General features: G+C 35.3%; 1 protein-coding gene across 3 annotated transcripts in view; it reads left to right on the top strand.

The window, feature by feature from the left end:
* The window catches only part of ASCC3 (activating signal cointegrator 1 complex subunit 3), a 258,462-nt gene that overhangs the window by 146,382 nt on the left and 92,600 nt on the right, over positions 1-19,480 (top strand). For all 3 annotated transcript variants that reach the window (XM_042886807.1, XM_042886816.1, XM_042886824.1), the window contains exons 15-16: positions 14,517-14,708; positions 15,021-15,245. In XM_042886807.1, the coding sequence (XP_042742741.1) occupies positions 14,517-14,708; positions 15,021-15,245 (417 nt within the window). The remainder of the gene's footprint in view (positions 1-14,516; positions 14,709-15,020; positions 15,246-19,480) is intronic.

Raw genomic sequence — 19,480 nt, 5'->3', positions numbered from 1 at the left:
TTTAACATGATAAAGAGGCACAAATTCCATGTTATATATCTGCATTTTTGCAGAAAAAACTAATTAAGTTCATTGTATTCCTCCTTTTTTAAGTTTTTGGAGTGTTTTTATATTTTTTTTTTTAATTTTTTTATTTATTTTTTAGCAGAAGCAAGTAATTCTTTACTCAGTTGAAAGTCTATTAATACCTTTTTTTACTGACGTAGTCCAGTTTCTTTAAATTTCAGATTTGCACTTGTGGAAAAGATAAATAATAAATGAATTAAAAAATAAAAACCAAAAAAACCCACAGCGATTTATGATCCTAAATCAGTAAGGAAATGGGTGGAAGTTGCCAACAAAACCCACAACTCTCATAAGCCTTTGTAAAGAAAGGTAAAATATTAATTAAGAATATAAAGGATATAGCTAGAGCATAGTGAACAAGCTGTATAAGAAGCTATCAACATGCAAATTCATATTGTAATGTAAAGTTTCATGTACTTTTTATCATGACACAGAACTAGTTAATACTTGAAAACTAACTTCAAAAAAAGGAATTTGGTTTTACATATGTATGAATTTTAGCTCTCAAGAGAACTTAGTTTTTGGGGAGGGTTGTGTAACTACAGGAATATGTTGGTGTTTTTTACACATAGTCTAGAATTTCATTTGAATTCTTTATTGAATGGTTTGTGGCATTGAGGAAGAAAGCAAATGTAAAATATCTAAAAATTATTTTTCTGTTCTGGGAGTAAAGTTAGTAGGAATAATTTGAGGTGAACCGTATTGGTAGTAAGTGGGTGAAAAGCTATTTGAAATTCAGTGTTAGTTCATTTTCAGATTGGTTTTTAATTCTGAGTATTGAGAGCCATCTTCTGGCCACACTTGTTAGTGCACATCCATGATGCTGATTTTATGGCAGCTAAAGGATTTTGTTTGGCTATAGAACATTTTGAACAATGAAAATTAAAAATAAATGTACTAATATTAATTGTTCTTTGCTTTGAAATATTTTTTTCATGAGTAACGATTAAACACAATGTCTCTGTGGGGCAGGGGGACATAAATACATTCTACTTCCTACATCTTGTAGCATCTTAAGCTGGGAGGCTGTCCATACAACAAATGGATAGAAATAGCTTCCCTAAGTCATAATTTACATTGCTTATCTTAGATGGATGAATTTTGAATGGTCTCCCATACAGTGCTTGTGTACTTTCAGTGCACTTGGTCTACATATTAGTGGTAGGAACATCAGGAAATGAAATGCTTCAGGAAACTTCACATGTGATACTGAAAAAAAAAAAAAAAACATAGGAAAATCTGCTTGACCTGAAGGATTGTTTCTTTACATTCATAGGAAATTTTGAAGATACGTTACTCCTCCCTTTCCTTCCATTTTTTCTTCCTTTTCTCTTTTTGCATACATTAGTGGGTGACAGTATAAAGCACAACTTGTAAAAGTTGCATGTGTAGTAACCATAATGTATAATAGACATGTATAATATATAGATGTATGATGTATATATATAATAATGTAATAAGTATACATTATTATTGCATAATAATGTAAACTTGCTGAAAATAAAAATTCTTCAACCAATCCATGTTTTAGCAAGCAAGCTAAAAATTTTATCTGGCAATTCAAACAATATATTTTCCACATGTGTTAGAAAATAATTGTTTTGATTACTGGAATAGTTGATAGTAAACGAAGCAGTCTCCAATATTTGTGTTAGTGGAAATCTTTTTTTCTCTCTGACTGAATTTGTATACTGAGGACTCTCAGAGAACTTTGGCATTTTACAGACACTCGATCCATCATTCAGAAAAGTCATTAATTTTACTCTCAAATTAAAAATATAATCAATAATCTTACAAATTTGCACAGATAAGAAAAAACCACTTAATGACTGCTTGCATTTTTTATTATTAGGAGGAAAAAAAAAAATGAGATTTATAAGGAATTTAATTCCACCATTTGGGATTAAGCAAAAGCAGTTTGGGAAAACTTCAGTTATACAGTGTTCTGATCAATTTTATAACACTGCCGGAAATTGTTTATTGTCATACTTTTAAGTAGCACTATGACCTATAAGGTTATGACAGAGTCTGTGAATCAATTGCTTAGCTTTGTCTTGGCGAAGAAAGAATGGTGGGAATGTAACATTTTATGGGGAAGTGCATGATTATATTTGGGAATTCTGATGAGTTGGAAATGAATTTCTGATAAATAATGCCCCCAGATAAGTTGCTGTTGTCACTAATAGAAAGGATGAAAACTCTCCCTTATTTTTACTGTAACATTCCTTGGTTCTGTTGTATTCAGGCATTTAAAGCAATAGAACGATCTGATTAATTTTCACGTGTTGGGCCATTAACTTTTCAATTGTTTCTTCAGTTTCTTGGTGATAGCACATACTCAGTATCAGAATAAGCAGAGATTAGTGTGAGGGCAGATAATGCAAATTCAAGTTGATTCCAAGTTACTGGGAACAGTGAATGATAATTAAGAGCTATTGTTGATAAGCCTCACCTGCAAGTATTGCATTGCCACCTGAGCTGGTTACAGTAGAAATTTGTTGCAATGTAAGATTCTTTGTGGGTCTATTTTGTCTAATTCTCTCATGGATAATTTTTGGTCATTAATCTAAATCTAGAATATGACCCCTGAGTGGTTTCCATGGTGACTTATCACCATGCAGACTTGAGACTTATGCAAGTTTTAGGAGTCTGCACATTATATCTACATATGCATGTTTCGTCTGAACTCCCGTTGCTGGGGCTCAGCACATTTTGGGCAGCCAAGAGAATGTCTGAGCTCAGCCTGGGGCAGAAATGGAGCAGGCAGGGAATTGCAGGCATTCTGCAACCAAGCCTCTGCTGCCAGACCACTGTGAGGATTGTTGGGATGCCTACTTCAGTTGTGCAGATCTGCATGAAGGCATTTAAGTATTGGTGTCATTATCTCAAATTGAGCTGTGCCAGAGCAAGCTGCTGGCAAGGAGATGTATCTCAAATGGTCAGGCACTGTCTTTACTTTCTAGCAGCACTTCTCCGCATCAGACAACATTAGCTGGCCATTTTATCAGCTTTAGTGGTGTACAGATTAAACAAATATGATGGAACTATATAGTTATCTCAAGTGATGTGTTCTGTAGTAGAGTAGGAAATCTTTTCTAGCTTGCTCTCAAGATGAAAAGGCAGTGCCAAAAACTGTAAGTCATCAATCTGTTTCTATAAATCAGATTAGAAAGTCTATCTGATACTATCACAGATGACAGGTACAATAGGTTTTCCTCTGGTGAATGGTCATTTGGAATAGGGAAAATAACAGCAATGCATAAGCATAGCCTCTGGGTTTCTGTTCTGTGTAAAATTTGTGTATCAAGATAATTAGCCATTTCATACTTGGAGCTCAAAAAAAAAAAAAAAAAAAAAAACCTGAAATCCTCAAATACAAATTAACTAAAAGAAGTACTTCTGTTGAGTAGCTTCAGAGGTTTAGATTTAAACATGTAAGCCAGTTTCTAAGGGTGCTTAATGATATATAATTGCTTTATAATATACGTAATATAATATTTTATATTATTTATTGATATTATTATTTTGTATTATTTACATTACTTTTATATGTCATGATATTTTATGCTGGCTTTCAAAGTGCATTAGAAAATCAAGCAAAATAATAAAAGCTTTAGAAATGTTTGGCATGCTTATCCAATTAAAAACCCACAGGGATTGCACAAGCCAAAGATTCTCCATTCCTTCTAATCTGATTTTAATTCTGAAGTCAGTAATAACGTCTTGAAACCACTGAAAACTGATATCCTGGTGATAATTTTATGGTAAATAGGTGTAACAAGACTCCACAAATGTGATGATTGCCTTAGAACTAAGCCGTGGTATTGGGTTCACTTCTTTGGATTCAGACGAAGTTTCTCTTCCTCCATGTTGCAAAGCTATTACTATATTTTGAAAGTGATTGTTAAAGTGTTATTTTACATAGATAGGACTAGTTTTCTTTCTTAATGTAAGGGATGAAAATCCTCTTAATATATTTTTTTATTTCAACTCCAGTTATTTCTGACATTGAACAGTATAGAGATATTCAGTTCTGAAATGTTATTACTTACTTCAAGCAGTAAAATATACAGATAAATTAATTTTAAGGGAATTGTTTAGTATTTGCTTTTTTCTAAGTCCTAACCCCCCAGCAAATGGAGCATTACAGATACAGATTCAAATTTTTTTGCAAAGCCTTTTGAGTTTGGACTGCTCTTGAAGAAGGCAGGGCTGTGAAATGAAGCGTGTGAAGGATGTAATGATTAGAACAAATATGGCTATTATACAGAAAACTTAATATAATTAAAAGATTAAAGAAAATGAAACTTACAGTACAGTTTTTAACTCTTTTGAACTGTTATTAGCACTAATGTATGCACATTAGGTAAACAGATTATGAAAAATGGAAATGAATCCAGGCTGGAGAGGGACTGTCAAACCAGCACAGCAACCCTCTTGTCACTTGTGTACTGCTGTGCACTGCACTGAGAAAGTAGCAATCTCCTTTCTCCCCCTCTGCTAGGTAATTAAGTTGCCATGGTATGCTTGATATAAATGAGAATTTTTTTTTAATATACAATCTGTCTGCTGTGTGGGCAAAACATTTAAACTTAGCTTGCTGAAGAAACTCTTTAGACTGCTTTAAAGTAATGGTGTATGAGTTACAGAATCTTAACAGTAGTTTTGACAGAGGATTTCTAATCTAGTTTGCAAACCGCAGACAAAGGAGATGGATGAATTGGCACAATACTTTTTCACTTTTTCACTTTTTCACGGTGCAAGTGTATTATAAAAATTATTTGCACAAGACAGTAAGTGTTCCTTTACTGAAAAGATTGAGCAATGTGTGATTTTTACATGCTTGAAGAATGGTAGTGTAGCATATAATTTCTCAAAGTCAAAATTAATTATTTTGACAATTTAATTAATTGTGTCTTCTCTATGATTTTTAAACTTAACAATTATCTTGTAGGCTTCATGAAATATGAAACATAAAGCTGGTAATTGACATAAAATAATTGAACTATAAAGGCTGGATCTAGAGGAACTTTTTTTGTTGGTTGGTTTCCATTTCTTTGTTTTGCTGAAGTAGAGGAGAGGGCCACAACAAATATTAAAACCTATTTCTTCCAGTGGATAGAGTTTAAAATCACAAGGGATCTTATAATTTAGCAGAGGTCTGTGGAAATATGCCTTCATTTGGCATTGAATCTGGCTATGAAGTCAAGCTCTTTGAGCTGCTCCTTTCTTAAAGCAGCTGGTTTCCTCTGGTAAAAAGCCTGATAGTTGTCCCTGTTTGACAATCAGTCTCTAAATTCCCAGGACTGCTGGCCAAAAGAGCATAGTTATATAAACCTTTTTGTTACATCACTTATTAGGTGCTACTTCTGTGCCCTTTCAAGTGTACAAAAAATTTGTGTTACCTTTGAAACTGACTTTGAACAATGTTTAATAGCCCACAGGCTTCACAGTTAAGCTCTGACATTGCAGAGATTCTGAGAGAAGCTTGCTGGTAATTTAGAGTAAAACTAACAAAAGAGACAACATAGTTACCAAAGGTGTGATAATAAGCTGACTGCAGCATTGATAATAAGTATTAAGTCTTATGGAGGTCATTTCTAAGACACGTTCTTTTTCTCCTGCGAGTGGAGTGGGAAAAAATATGAACCAGTAAGATGAAGATAATTCTGAGATAGATGAAGTTATGGAAATGTGATGGGATGTGCATTTAAGTCAGGACATGGGCACAAGGAACAAAAAAATCATGATGAAGCAGGTTTTGCTGTGCCCAAGAACAGATCTGTTAGTTTCTTAAGGGATTTTTTTCCCCTGTTAGTACTTTATCAGATAAATTATCACTCACAAATTGTGAGATGAGACCATGTGAATATTGTAGTATGGAAATGCATGAATACCTAAAGATTTTTATTTTCTTTCAAGATTTCTCAAAAGTGATTTTCCTTGCAAGATTTGATATTTGGCGAGAATGAGCTACATTTCAAATCCTTAAAATTTTCTTATATAGCAAGGACATAGAAGGAATGAAACATACAGTTCTAATACTTGTTTAATATACTGTTAGCAAAACAGTATAACACAAAGAAAATGTGTGTTAACTTTTTATGGGATGCTAATTACGTTATGAAATTTCTTGCATTTTTTTAATCAACTAGGATACATCTATCAGAGCGAAAATATTTTAACATGCTGCAGATGTGCTGATATGCTAGTTTGGTTATCTTTTTTCCTCTAAAAGTTGAGATTATATGGTTCAAATTACTTAATGAATGGAGGGTACAATTTGACGTGTTTAATTTAAGAACTTGTACTATTGTTTCATTGACTTGCATTTTCCTTAACCAGTCCTGCTTGGCATTATGTTTACTTCTTCCATCTAGAAGCTAGAAGAACAGGGGAAAAAAAGCAAGCTGTGATGCCAAATCAAAAGGCATTTAATGCCTGTGGAGTCTTTCCTTTTAAAAGGAAACAGTTATTTTCCTGTTTTAAGATAAAATTTTAGCTTTTCATGGTCACCATGCTGATACTAGTGTAAAACTGCTTGAAAACTGTATAGATTATTAATTCATACTTCACTTTTACAATTATCTGCAAACTTGTAAGAGAAATTCCATTCTTCTCAATAGTCTTTGAACGTTACTTTGCACAGGAGGGAAGTTGTGGCAGAACTTTTATAGCTTAGTTAGGAAATGAGAAATACACTTGATGTTCACAGATGCATTTGTTTTTTCTTTTAGGGGTAATAATGTATACTTTTGGTGAGGATTTGCACTAAAAATAATGATGGGAAGTCATAAGTAAGCTGCAGCTGTTCTGGAAAGACCTTGAGAACACTTTCTGCTTTAGGTGTCTCAGAGTAAAAATGCATCTAATATTTTTATCACTCAGCAGAGTGGCAGTTTTGAGTATTACAGAGAAGCAAAGGAGGTTTTCTCAAATACAACAAATACTTTTGCAGAAACAATGCAATATCAACTTTCAATTGAAGCAGAAATATTGAAATCTCTGCACAGTTAAGCACAGAAACGAAAGGTTTAACTAGGTCTCCAGAGGATGTCAGTGTATGAACTGAAACTGGTACAAATTTATCCTATCTGTTGCCATACTGCACTTGCATGGCATCAAACTCTCACTGTATCATTCTTCTCATTGCTGTATATCTTCCTTACTGGTTAATTTCCCATCAGGAAACAGAAAATGTCTTCTATTATCGGCAAACCAGACCAAGACTGATCACTCTGTGCACTCCAAGTGGTTAACAAATTTGACAGCAGGACTTCTTGTCTGAAGGGCAGAGTATAAATATTTTTCAGAATTTTTCTCCCCTTTGGGAGAACAGTATGGCTCTGAATTGATGAGAAAGAACATAAAGATTTACTTCATTTTGCATGCATTTGAAATTCATGTCATAAAATTAAATCCATTTTAATTGATGTGCATTAATGTCTTTATAAACTGGAACACTTTAACTTCTTTTTTAACAAGATTTGAGATTATTTAGATGTAGTTTTCTGCTCAATGTGAAGTCTAGATTTGCACTGAAGCAATGCAAAAATGTCCTTAAATGATATGTATTGTGTTTTCTTTAAACAATAGAAACGTGCTTATGATTTTAAAAACTATGAAAAATACAATCAGCGATTCAAATGTGTTGCTATATTCTTCCTGTGTTTTCATTCATTTTTGGCGCTAAAGCTAGATTACTATGAACAACGTTTCCTTTGTGAACCTAGTGCAGATTGCTAGTTGTGTTTACACAGAATAATTCTTTTTCATTTTAGACTCTTAATGCTCTTTATGAGTATCATTAATTCATATAGTTGTAAGGCACCTCTGTCTGGTTTTAACTGAATTATTAGGTTGCATTGGTCCACATTGCAAAATTCTAATTCAAATTGAGTTAGTGTGTTATCTATACAACTGGTTTTGGTGTTTGTTCATTTGTTTTTTCCCTCTTATAGCAGGTAGGCATTAAGAGAGGCAAATCTGAGCCAGCAGTGCGCCCTGGCAGCCCAGAGAGCCAACCATACCCTGGGGTGCACCAGGCCCAGCACTGCTACCAGGCAAGGACAGGGACTGTCCTGCTCTGCTCTGCGCTGTATGGCCACACCTCCAGCACTGGGTGCAATACTGGGTGCCATCAAACAAGAAGGACCAAAGAGCGTCCGAAGGAGGGCTACAAAGATGGGAAAGGGTCTAGAGGCATGATGTGTGAGGAACAACCGAGGTCCCTTGGTTTGTTCAGCTCAGAGCAGAGGAGCTGAGAGGGAGGCTCATGGCAGCTTCAGCTCTTCACAAGGGGAGCGAAGGTGCAGCGCTGAGCTCTGCTCTCTGGTAAATGAGATAGGACCGAGGGAAACATATGAAGCTGTGTCAGGGAAAGATCAGGTTGGAGATTAGGGAAAGGTCCTTCACCAGAAAGTGGTGGGCATTGAACAGGCTCCTGAGCTGTTGGAGTTCAAAAAGAGTTGGGACAACTCAGCCATATGGTTTGAATTTTGTCTGGTGCTGTGTGGAGACAGGAGTTGGAATCAGTGATCCTTGTGGGTACCTTCCAGTTTAGGATACTGTATCACTACATGGATACATTACACAAGATAAAGTTCAGAAGAAAACCAGTTGTAATACTGTAATTCAGAAAATAACTCCTGGTTCCTGATGATTTCACTTGAAGAACTATTATCTTTACATTGATAGAATGTACGGTGGAGGAATGTGTTTAAGCAAAGCAATCACACTACTCTCCTCTTTCTCCTTCAGAGGTATTTTTAGAGCACTTTATAGAACTTGAGATGATTTCAGTAAATTGATCAGAGCAGTAACTCATAGGTTTAAACAGTTCTAACTTTAATGCCCTAACTTAAATCTCCAGGGAGAGACAATTAAATTATTGACTTTTCCAGGAGAAATTCAAACTGATTCACATTTGTTTGCTAGAATTACCTTCTTCAAATACTATCTTGCTGGGTACCCACTAATTATAACTCAGTAAAATAGTAAGTGTTAGACAGAGATATTATATTGGGATAACTGTACAAAGTTAATAGCTAGATACAGTAAGAGACTGGAGATTTAGAGAATGAGTGTGCATACTTATTAAGTAGAATAGTATATCGGCCAGCCTACGTTCATCCAGAAATGATCAGTTAGGTCATGTAAGTCCTCTTTGTTGAGTAAAGCTCTCAGTAATATTTGAGTTCTTCACAAGAACCAGCCCCAGTGTGATCAGGCAGTGATAACAATGCTGTTGTTCCCAGGGAAGGGCAAGGGAGGTAATGTGAGGGCATATCAGTACAGAAGCACTATCTCAGTCCAACATGTTAAACTGTTGTGTATATTTTTAAGGTGAGCTTCATGACTAGTTTTTTATATGTAACTTAGGTTTCTACAGCCAGATTAAACTGCAGCTTTATTTCTGTTAATACAAAATAGTCAGTGAACAAATATCCTGTCATGTGTAAAATAAACAAAAAACCAACTCTCTAGTTTCATAATTTCTAAGCCTGCAAACCCGCAGATGTTTAATGCCATTTCTCACAGACCTCATATGTACAGATACATCCTGTTAATTATATTTGTATTTATGGACAGGAGTAGGCCCAAAGATGGAATCTTCAACTTGTTTTTTCATTCTGCATTTCTCAGACCCTCTTCACTTCCTTAGTGGATCTTATTTTAATCTAATAAATTTTGAAAGGCATTCAGTATTCTTTAAATAAGTCAGGTAGAGCATATTCAGCATTACAACTAATTTGAATGAAATAAAGAAGGCTTTTGTCTTCTTGCAGCTTTAAGAAATGTAGAAGCTCATTAAAGGAGTTACAGTGATCTCTTAAGGAAAGATACAAATTCATTGTTTTGGAAATAACTGAACATTCATCACACAGTAGCAGCATTAATAGAAACAGCCTTCAGTACCTTATTTTGTTTGTTTTAGGTGTTTGTGATATCTACGTTGAGTGCCAGCACTCAGCAGATGAGGCTAACAAGGCTCATAATTTGTGGAGTGCTAGGACAATGCAAAGAACAAAGGACGGGAATGAAATGCTCAGCATTGCTCAAACCAGTGAACAAATATGATGGTGCATTCTGAGCAAAATGCAAGTGCTGCCCTATTGTGAACTCTGCAGAGGGAAAATTATGATGATTGAGTCTTACAATCAGAGGAGTGAGGTATTACTGCAGTAGGGCAATCGTGAGAAAAATCCTAGAATAGTCTGTGCAATTTCTGTTGCTAGAAGGAAATTCATTATTGTTAAAAAGTGTTATTAGGGGGGAAAAAAACACAGGAATTCAAAGTTGCAAACATATTTTCAAAATTCAGAAGCAGAACGGAAGAAGAAGTAATCTACAGAAAGAAAAATAAAATCTGATTTTATCAATTAATGGCAATCTTTGTTCAAGAAAAGCGTACCAGTCTGAGATCAGTGAAGATACTAACTTTTGTTTAACCTATTAAGAAGTAAATTATTGGTAGCTGCCTCTTGTAATCAAACTTTATTACCTTTTTCAAAGTTTTGTTTTGTTTTTTCTAGGTAAAATAAGAAAAAAAAAGCTATGAGCCTATTGAAAGTTTAATTCTTGATGGTTTATTCAGGATAGATATATAGTTCAGATAAAAAGCATATGGTGCATGGTCTGTAGGAATGATAACACCTTTGGGATATCAGGTACAAGTAAAGGAAAGGAAGAGTAAGAAGGAAGTTATCTTTTTTGTTGCTGATTTAAGTCTTTGGTGAAATGCCCCAAGGCTTGTTTAAATGTTCAGGTGTCTGTTTGCTACATATATAATTTTTCGTCAAAATTAAGTACATTCCTCCATGTCTAATTATGACATTTTTAATGTCTTAATCAAGATGAGCATGAAATTTAGAACTTTTAAAGGAGAAATATAGGTGGCAGCAAGCTAAACTAGGAATTTATTTAATACATGGTTTATTAGATGCATGTGCACATATAAGCAGAGGTCATAAATCTGCAGCCCTCTTGAGTGATATGGGCGAGGAAGGAAAATCAATTCTAATCAGATGACCAGTGCCCAGAGGTCATAACAAGTTCTCCATACACCTGAGGCACTTAGTAACATTTCATATAAATTTTAAACAAAACGCTTTAGTCTGTAATAAAGAAAGATGAGGGATACTCTAGCATTTCACTTCTATTATATATGTAGGGCACTCTAAAAATAGTGCCTCCTATTTATTTTCATGGAAACAGCAACAGATACAAAGAGCACAATAATACTGATAGAATTCTCAGCTACACAATCTCTTTTTCAACATAGTCACCACCGTTAGCCATTCATTTTCATCAGCAGTGAACAAAACCTGCATGCTGTGCTCATGAAAATCTGCATGGCTGTCCAGAATGTGGCTTGTCCTTCACTGCTGAAATACACCACCCACTAATCCACTGTGCTCATACCCACTAGTCTCCATAAACATTCAGCAAGCATCAGTGAATGCCAACGGGTGTGATTTTCTTCCACATGGAAGAATTTAGTGACACACCTTTGCTTCATACGTACTTGCATGTCAGATGCCATTTTGTTAGACTGCCTATCTGCCATCATCTGTCACATGGCAACAAATTAAGGAATATGGGCAAAATGTCAATACAATTAATTAAATCGCCAGTATTTTCAGGTTAGGTTACTAAATTTTAGTAGCATGTAAATATTCTTTCTAAACACAATTATTTGGTACAGCTATAACTGCATGATTTTACACGATTTTGTACTTGAATTCTAGTCGGACTGTCATTGCTGTGTCTTAGTGTGTTCTCTCGCACAAAATGTTCCCTTTTCCTTTTTTTCCTGTGTTCACAAGTTCCTTTCTCTGAACTAGTGGTATATTCTAGTGGTTCATATAATTATAAGAGAAGGCTCTGGAAGGACCTTATAGAGCCTTCCAGTACCCAGAGGGGCCTACGGGAAAGCTGAGGAGGGACAAGGAACAGAACTAGGGGAAATTTTTTTTAACTAGAAGAGAGTAGATTTAGACTAGACATCAGGAAGTAATTCATTACTGAGAGTGTGGTAAGACACTATAACAGGTTGCCTAGTGAAGTTGTGGATGCCCCCTCCCTGGGGGCATTCAAGGCCAGGCTGGATGGGGCTGGAGGGGTGTTTTCTGTCCTATAGTAGGGGGTTTGGAACAAGATGATCTTAAAGGTCCCTTCCAAACCAAACTACTCTATGATTCTATAAACAAAAGTTTTCTCCCATATATAGCAAAATATTTGATTCTTCTAGTTTCCTATTTCTAAATTGGCCCATTTTTTCCATGAGAGACAACATAAGCATTAGGGTTACAAACAGAAGTATGTAATTTTTTTAATTGTGCAAGTTTAAGATTTTCAGCTACAGGTAATTTATGGAGTATAATTTTTGATATTGAATAATTGTGCTTTTTGAAAAATGGTTATCTTAATACCTGCAAAATAGATGTGTGAGACCCATGACACTAGCAAAAAAAGTAGAATTTCTGACAGCTGTTCTATCACATACAAGTATGTGCTTTTATTAAGATTCAAGTTTTTTATTGTTTAGTGCTTACAGCAAGTTCTGAATGTAGTCAAAATCAATCCAAATTGTTGTGTTGCAATCATTTGTTGCTTTGCAACGAATTCTGAAGTGAATTTTCTACATACCTTTCATCTGTGGGATTTGTTGTTGATGTATTATAAATGCAATTTTTGGCGCCTTTGTGTTCATTATAATGTATTTGTTTCCATTCTCTGTCTCATAAAGGAAATGTGTCATGAACTGTTTCTGTTTTTAATTCAGTTTTTAAGCATTGTAGCATTAATTATATTTGCCAATAATTAATGTACAGATAAAATAGGAGTTTGATTTCCTTTAAGTGAATAGGAAATAATAATGCCTAAAACAGAAAAGATTGGATACTGAGAATTTGAGAAGCGTGAAGCTAGGGAAAGTGTTTTTCCTACAGTATTTTTCTTTTCATGTTGTCTTTTATAATTGCATTCCCATCTTCCTATTTATTTCTGTGTTTGCAGAGACTTATTATTCATGTTTGGCAGTATGCCAGTAATACAAACTGTATTTTTCTTTACCCGGTCTGTATCACTTAAGTCAACTTTGAGTGGTTGTGCGTCAGGTACAAATAAATATAAAGGTTGGGGAAAAAAAAATCATAATTTGGTCTAGAATTAATTCACTGTAATCTGCTAAAAATAGAATGGTAGGGAAAAAAAAAAAAGAAAAAAGAGAAAAATAACTTATGTGGCCTATAGAAAAGTTCTCTATTAACAGTAATAATAAAGAAAGGGAGAAAGATCAGCATCATCATTACAGGAACCCTTCTGGCGTCATAATTAGCAGTGATCAGATTTGGAAGACAGTGGATTGGGAAAGAGATGGAATGAAAATAAAAGGTGTTTGTGACAAATCAATACTTTGAAATACAAAGACCTGAGGAGCCAGTAGCCAGGGTCCAGGGTAAAAAGAGGTTGCATAGAGAGTGGCCTTTGTGGCCTTGTATTTAAACTTATAAAAGCTTATGTGAAGGTTTTTTATTCTAGTTTACATCTGGGCTATTCTTCCTTTGCTCCTGTCATCTTAGTTGTAATAGAAGTGCTGTATTTTTTATGATACTTGAATTTTGGCCTAAAGCCATGTTTCTGAAAAGAAAGAGTGTTGTTCCCAATTGTATACAATGACATGAGCTTTGGTAGTGTGGGTTTCCTGTGTTTGGGCTTCTTTTTTCCTTTTGTGCTCCTTCTGGAAGGCGTGCTCCAAAATGATTTGAGTTTTAGATTTTAGTGTATGAAGGGGAAAAATACTAGCTTTTCTCAACTCTGAGTCCCTTTTTAATTCAGGAGAAGCATAGTAAAGCTGACACTCAGCAGTAAGGAAGACATTCTTACATGCATCTTACGCAGAGGGAGGCTGGAGGATGTGAGATTTTTCCAAACTATGCCAGCTTCCCAGATATGGGAAAGGTAAAAATGAGGGGGAGGTGATCAGTTTGGTTACTTGTTGTCTTAATCCATTCTGTGCCAAGATGCAATGGCAGGAGATGTGAATGGTATCCCTTCCTGTGTGTGGCCTGCCATTTAAGCCTGTTTTAGCTGCCTGCATACACTGAAAGACTTTTAAGGAAAAGAGATATGTGAATTGTCCATTTCAGTGTCCATACTGGTTATCAGGAGATTTGGATCTCTGTTTACATTAAGCTGTATTTTTAAAATAGTATTCCTTTGAACAATGAGGTGTGTTGTTTGGAAAGCATGAAAATTATTCAAATTCATTTCTAGCAAATTGCGACGTGTTGGTGCTTAGAAAAAGTTCAGTGTTAATATAAATGTTTCCTTTCATATGATTCAGAATGATATTCAGTGGTTTATTTTCCTGTATTTTTTTTAAATATACTGCTTCTCATACTGCAATTGAAAGAGAATTTAATATTTATGCTTTTCTATTTTAGGTACAGAGATCCAGAAATAAGCAGTTGCGTGAGCTGTTTCCAGATGGATTTAGTATTCATCATGCAGGAATGCTGCGGCAAGACAGAAGTTTGGTTGAGAACCTGTTTTCTAATGGACATATCAAAGTGCTAGTATGTACAGCTACGCTTGCCTGGGGTGTCAATCTTCCTGCTCACGCTGTTGTTATTAAGGTAAGAGCTTGTATTACTCTGCACATGGTTTTCTGTCTTAAAAGAAAGATAGCAAGATCTTTATTGTGGGTTTGGGAGCTGGAGGGGAAATGTCTGATGGACTTGAAATGTTATTTATATCTCATTAAACTGATTCTTACTAGTGGGAATCTAGTTTGTATAGTAAAGATTTAAATATATCAAAGATTATGAAAGGATTAGTTAAAGTACACTTCTGAAATCATGCTGTATTTGCCTAATTTCAGTATTCAGCTCATCAGGATTATGTTCATGTGTATTTATGTTAATTTTTATTAACTTTTCCTCAATCAGGGAACACAAATATATGCTGCAAAAAGAGGCTCCTTTGTTGACCTTGGAATTTTAGATGTCATGCAGATATTTGGTCGAGCTGGACGGCCTCAGTTTGACAAATTCGGAGAAGGCATCATTATTACAACTCATGATAAACTCAGTCATTACCTGACACTTCTTACTCAGCAGAATCCAATTGAAAGCCAGTTTCTTGAAAGCCTTGCCGACAACCTAAATGCAGAGGTAATTTTTGAATTATTTTGAAAAACTAACAAAACCTAGAAGGATTAATATTATTTGAAACAAAAAAGAAAAAGTGTTATTTTCACAAATAAAATATCTAAAATGGAATCTTTATTACTGTAAGCATGTATTTTACAGAGGAGTGAACTATTAGATGTGAAAATGTCAGGAGTCTTATACAAAAGTTAGTAGATACTAGAAGTAGGACCAAAATTAGTAGTACTAGAAGAGGACCAAAATATTAAGGTAAAGCTGTAGAAACACATAGCAAACTAAAATCCTCAAGAAAGGAAAACATCTTATTATATAAATAGTCTTCAAACTTACTTCAATTGGTTGACCGCAACATAGGAAGAATAACATATTTACCTTGAACTCTTGTTTTCAGTGTCAGATTAAAAGTGGTAACTGGTTTATTATGAACTGCAAGTTCCCAGTTTGCTTCAAGTTCAAAGAAAATGCATTTAATTATTTAAAGTGCTGTGGTTATAATGAGAGTACTGGCTTCCAATATATTAAAACTATTAAAAAACTATCTAATGTAATAACCAGTTAAGAATCTGTGTATACAAATGTATATACACTTTTTTACAAGAAACACTCAGAAATTCTTAAAGTAGAGGCATACAGCTAAAGTGCAATGTTCAGTCTTTTTTTTTTTTTTTTTTAAGAGTGCAAGTGAATTTACGTTCAATGAATATTCTATGGAGAGGAAATAAAGGTTAAAAAGTCATAGAATTGCAGAATATTTTGGTTTGGGACCCTTAAGATCATCTAGTTCCAGCTCACCTTCCATGACAGTGGTACCTTCCATTAGACCAGGTTGCCCAAAGACCCATCTAAACATACCTTGAACACTGCTAGGAATGAGACGCCCACAACTGCATTAGGCTGAATTGAGATTTCAGAAAAGCAGAGCGCAGTAGGAGAATCACCTTCCTCTGCCTGCTGTCCATGCTCACAGGTTACATTTGGCTTTCTGTTCTGCGAGCACACATTGCTAACAGTCAAAGGAAAAATGGCTCTGTGTGCTTAGAATCAAAATGACAAAACATACAAAATTGTCCAAAAAGAAAAACAATTTGCTGCAACAATTTTAGATAAGACTGGCAAGAATAAAAGCAATCTTATTCATGAAGCTTTATTCAGATTTTTATCTTAAAAAAAAAAAAAAAAACAAAACAAAAAAACAAGGTATTCGTCCAAGGAAGTATATATTTCTGCTAAGTTGTTTCTTTTCAAATACATGAACTTGACTGGAATTCTAAATGTAGAGGGAAGAAAAGGAAAGAAGTAAAGAAAGATCATCTTCTATAAAAACTATCCTATTGTCAGTAAGAGTACCACTATATGGAGACTAACTTTGTGTTGTTGACTGATTCATCACATAAATTTGTAGACAGTAAGCTGATGCCCACTGGTATTTTTTTTTACCATAACACAAACTTCTATGAGCAACAGAAAATCTGCACTGTTATATAACAACATGACATGGTTTAGGAAGAGAGTCTGCTGTTGCTACAAATCATTCAGGGAGTTCAAATGCCCATGCTACGGTTGTAAAGAGAAACCAAAGAAAGGCCAGAAGCATCCAGTGTATTTCCACAGTTGGAAATATAGGAACACTCCATGCTTCCAAAAGCAAATGCGGTCGATTGGGTCTCTTGCCAGGAGTAGATAGCAGCTATGAATGAGGCAATGATTCGTGTATTTGATGTAACGCAGTATGTAATCCTAACTGCACAATCACAAAGTGAAATCCAGAGCCTTGAGTATTGTAGCCAGGTTTATGAAAGAAAACTTGGATAATGAGGGGGTAAAATGAGAGTATTTTTAATTCTGATTTCATAGTGAATTCTGTAGAAGCAGGAAATTTTCAAAGACTGATAGACAAAGGAACAGATCCACCTCTATGGAAGGAATACACAGACATACCTGCATTCTTCAGATCAGAAACAAGGAAAATAGGACATGACATAATAGTTTTATGAAGTAAGAATGACATGCCAAAATATTGTACTTTTCCTGGGAAAGACCAGGAAATACTTGCTGGGTTGAGTCAGTGACAGGTTCAGAAAATGCGAAAGGTTGCCAGCTGGGGAGTTAGACTGTGGATCTGCTTGCTGCAGGAAGTTGTGTCTAAAGGGTAATGTGGCTCAAAATCTGTATGAAAATGGCATAAAAATCTGTTTAGCACTATTAAATGCAAGGGTATTATCTTTAACTGAAAATCTCAAATTGCATTATTTTAAGAATTCAGAGGAAATGTTTATGGTGCCTGCTTCTCTTAAGGTAACAGCAGATGCTGAAGGGCAGTCTCAGAACAGCATGTTGACTTTGGGCGCCCAGTATATTTGTTTCTAGAAAAGCTAAGTAGCAGAAAAAGCTGAAATACACTCAACTTCATTGAGTTGGTACCAAAGATAAGACTTCAACACATCTATCCACTGAGAATTATCCTGTGGACCCAAAAAACTTGGGTTTTTTTATTGCATTTTTTGTTTGGCTGGTTTTTTTCTTCTTCTAGAAATGAGCAGAAGAGTAAGAAGCCAGTGATGCTCATTGTAGGCATGGAGATGCTCCCTTTTCCTTTTCTGCTGACAGTGTGCTCACTGGGCATAGTGGAAAGTAAAACACAAAATAAATTAACTGGTTAGTATTCATAACTGAAAGGAGAGAGTCCTGGGTCAGTTGACCAGCTGGCAAACAGAAAATACCTACAGCTGTATTTTTGGGGGGATTACAGGAAGAAAGATAAGATGCAGGGGGATGTGGTTTAATTAGGCCATAAACTTTAACTTATCTGGGAACTATCATCAATAGCTCATACAATGCAGGTCACCATTCCTTCCGTAATTGTTTCCACCTGATAGAACCCTCCCTGTCAGCCACAGCTGGACCCCAGCTTGTTTCTGGGGCTCCTTCCTTCCCTAGGAGCTAGAAACAGGAGAAAATTTGCAGTACTGGACAGTAGAAATACTTTCCCCAGGAGATGTGCCTTTCCATGCATTTCCCTACAATTTTGTTGTTAAGCCAGGAAGATAATAAGATGGTGCATTGGCTAGGGTGGACCAAATCTAAGATAGTTTTTGCCTTTCTCAATCTAAAGCCTTCCATGTTGGTGGAATATGAGCTACAGCAGGTATCAGAAGAGACAGAATTTCTTCAGAGCATTTCCAAAAAAATCATTGAGGAGTTGGGTGACTACATGGCTCATCTGGGTACATGCATATGCTAGAGGAAGCTGCCACGGTTCTGGGAACTGACCGACCTGTATGAGACCAGCAACCTCATCAGTGACTGCTGCTTACAGTCAAAGTGTTCTGATAACTGGTGCAATCAAACAAACAACACACTGGAACAAGCTGACTAGGGAGTTTGTGGAATCTCCTTCTCTGGAGATATACACCTGGATGTTTTTCTGTGTAACCTATTGTAGAACATCTGCTTTAACAGGGAGGGTTGGTCTATGTGATCTCCAGAGATCCCTTCTATGATTCTGTGATTCTTAACATCATCAACATCGTGTGACTCATCAACATCTGTGATGTTACCTGCATAAACTACTGTTCGGTTTACTGAACGCTAGATTTTTTTTCCTTAATGAAGAATCACCTTATCGATTGGTTTTAAATACTAAATATCCTTGAACTTAGCACAGGTCTCCTAATTTTGTAAATTATTTGTTTTGAAATTATTCTTAGGTGTTTGCATTAATGAGATTCCTCCCGTGTCACTCTCAGTTTGAAAATGTGTGCTTTTGTTAAATCATCTGTGAGAGCTTTACTTGAACACTAGATGGCATCAAATAATTAGAAGTAGTTTAGTTTTCTTTTTCCTCTGCATAGTATTCAGTGAATGTTCATTGAAGTTGGGGAAGGAGAGCAGTGTTAAGTTTCACTTCGGTATCTGAAACCCAACTGAATTTTATAATCCAATGTGGTTTTTTTCTTATTTTTTCTTCTAACTGTGAAAATACTTAATTTGCCAATAGTAAAATGAGTTTTTATGGCTTTTTTTTTTTTTTTAATTTTGAATTGTCAGGCTTCTCTCTCATCTAGAAGGATAATTTTATCTTTTTGTGATTGTGTAAATAATAGTTTGAGGGGAGAATGTTATTTATTACTGGACAATGTTGTTACACTGTTTCAAGTTGTGCACTGAAATAGATCTGAATGATGGAAAGAAATCAGATGCTGAAATTAACCTTGGGTTGCAAACAGAGTAATAATATG

This window comes from Lagopus leucura, unplaced genomic scaffold, assembly GCF_019238085.1.
Source record: "Lagopus leucura isolate 7727_CA_CO unplaced genomic scaffold, USGS_WTPT01 Super-Scaffold_73, whole genome shotgun sequence".
NCBI lineage: Eukaryota > Metazoa > Chordata > Aves > Galliformes > Phasianidae > Lagopus > Lagopus leucura.
The sequence above is the reverse complement of the archived record's forward strand: the minus strand, read 5'-3'. Positions and strand labels throughout refer to the sequence as shown.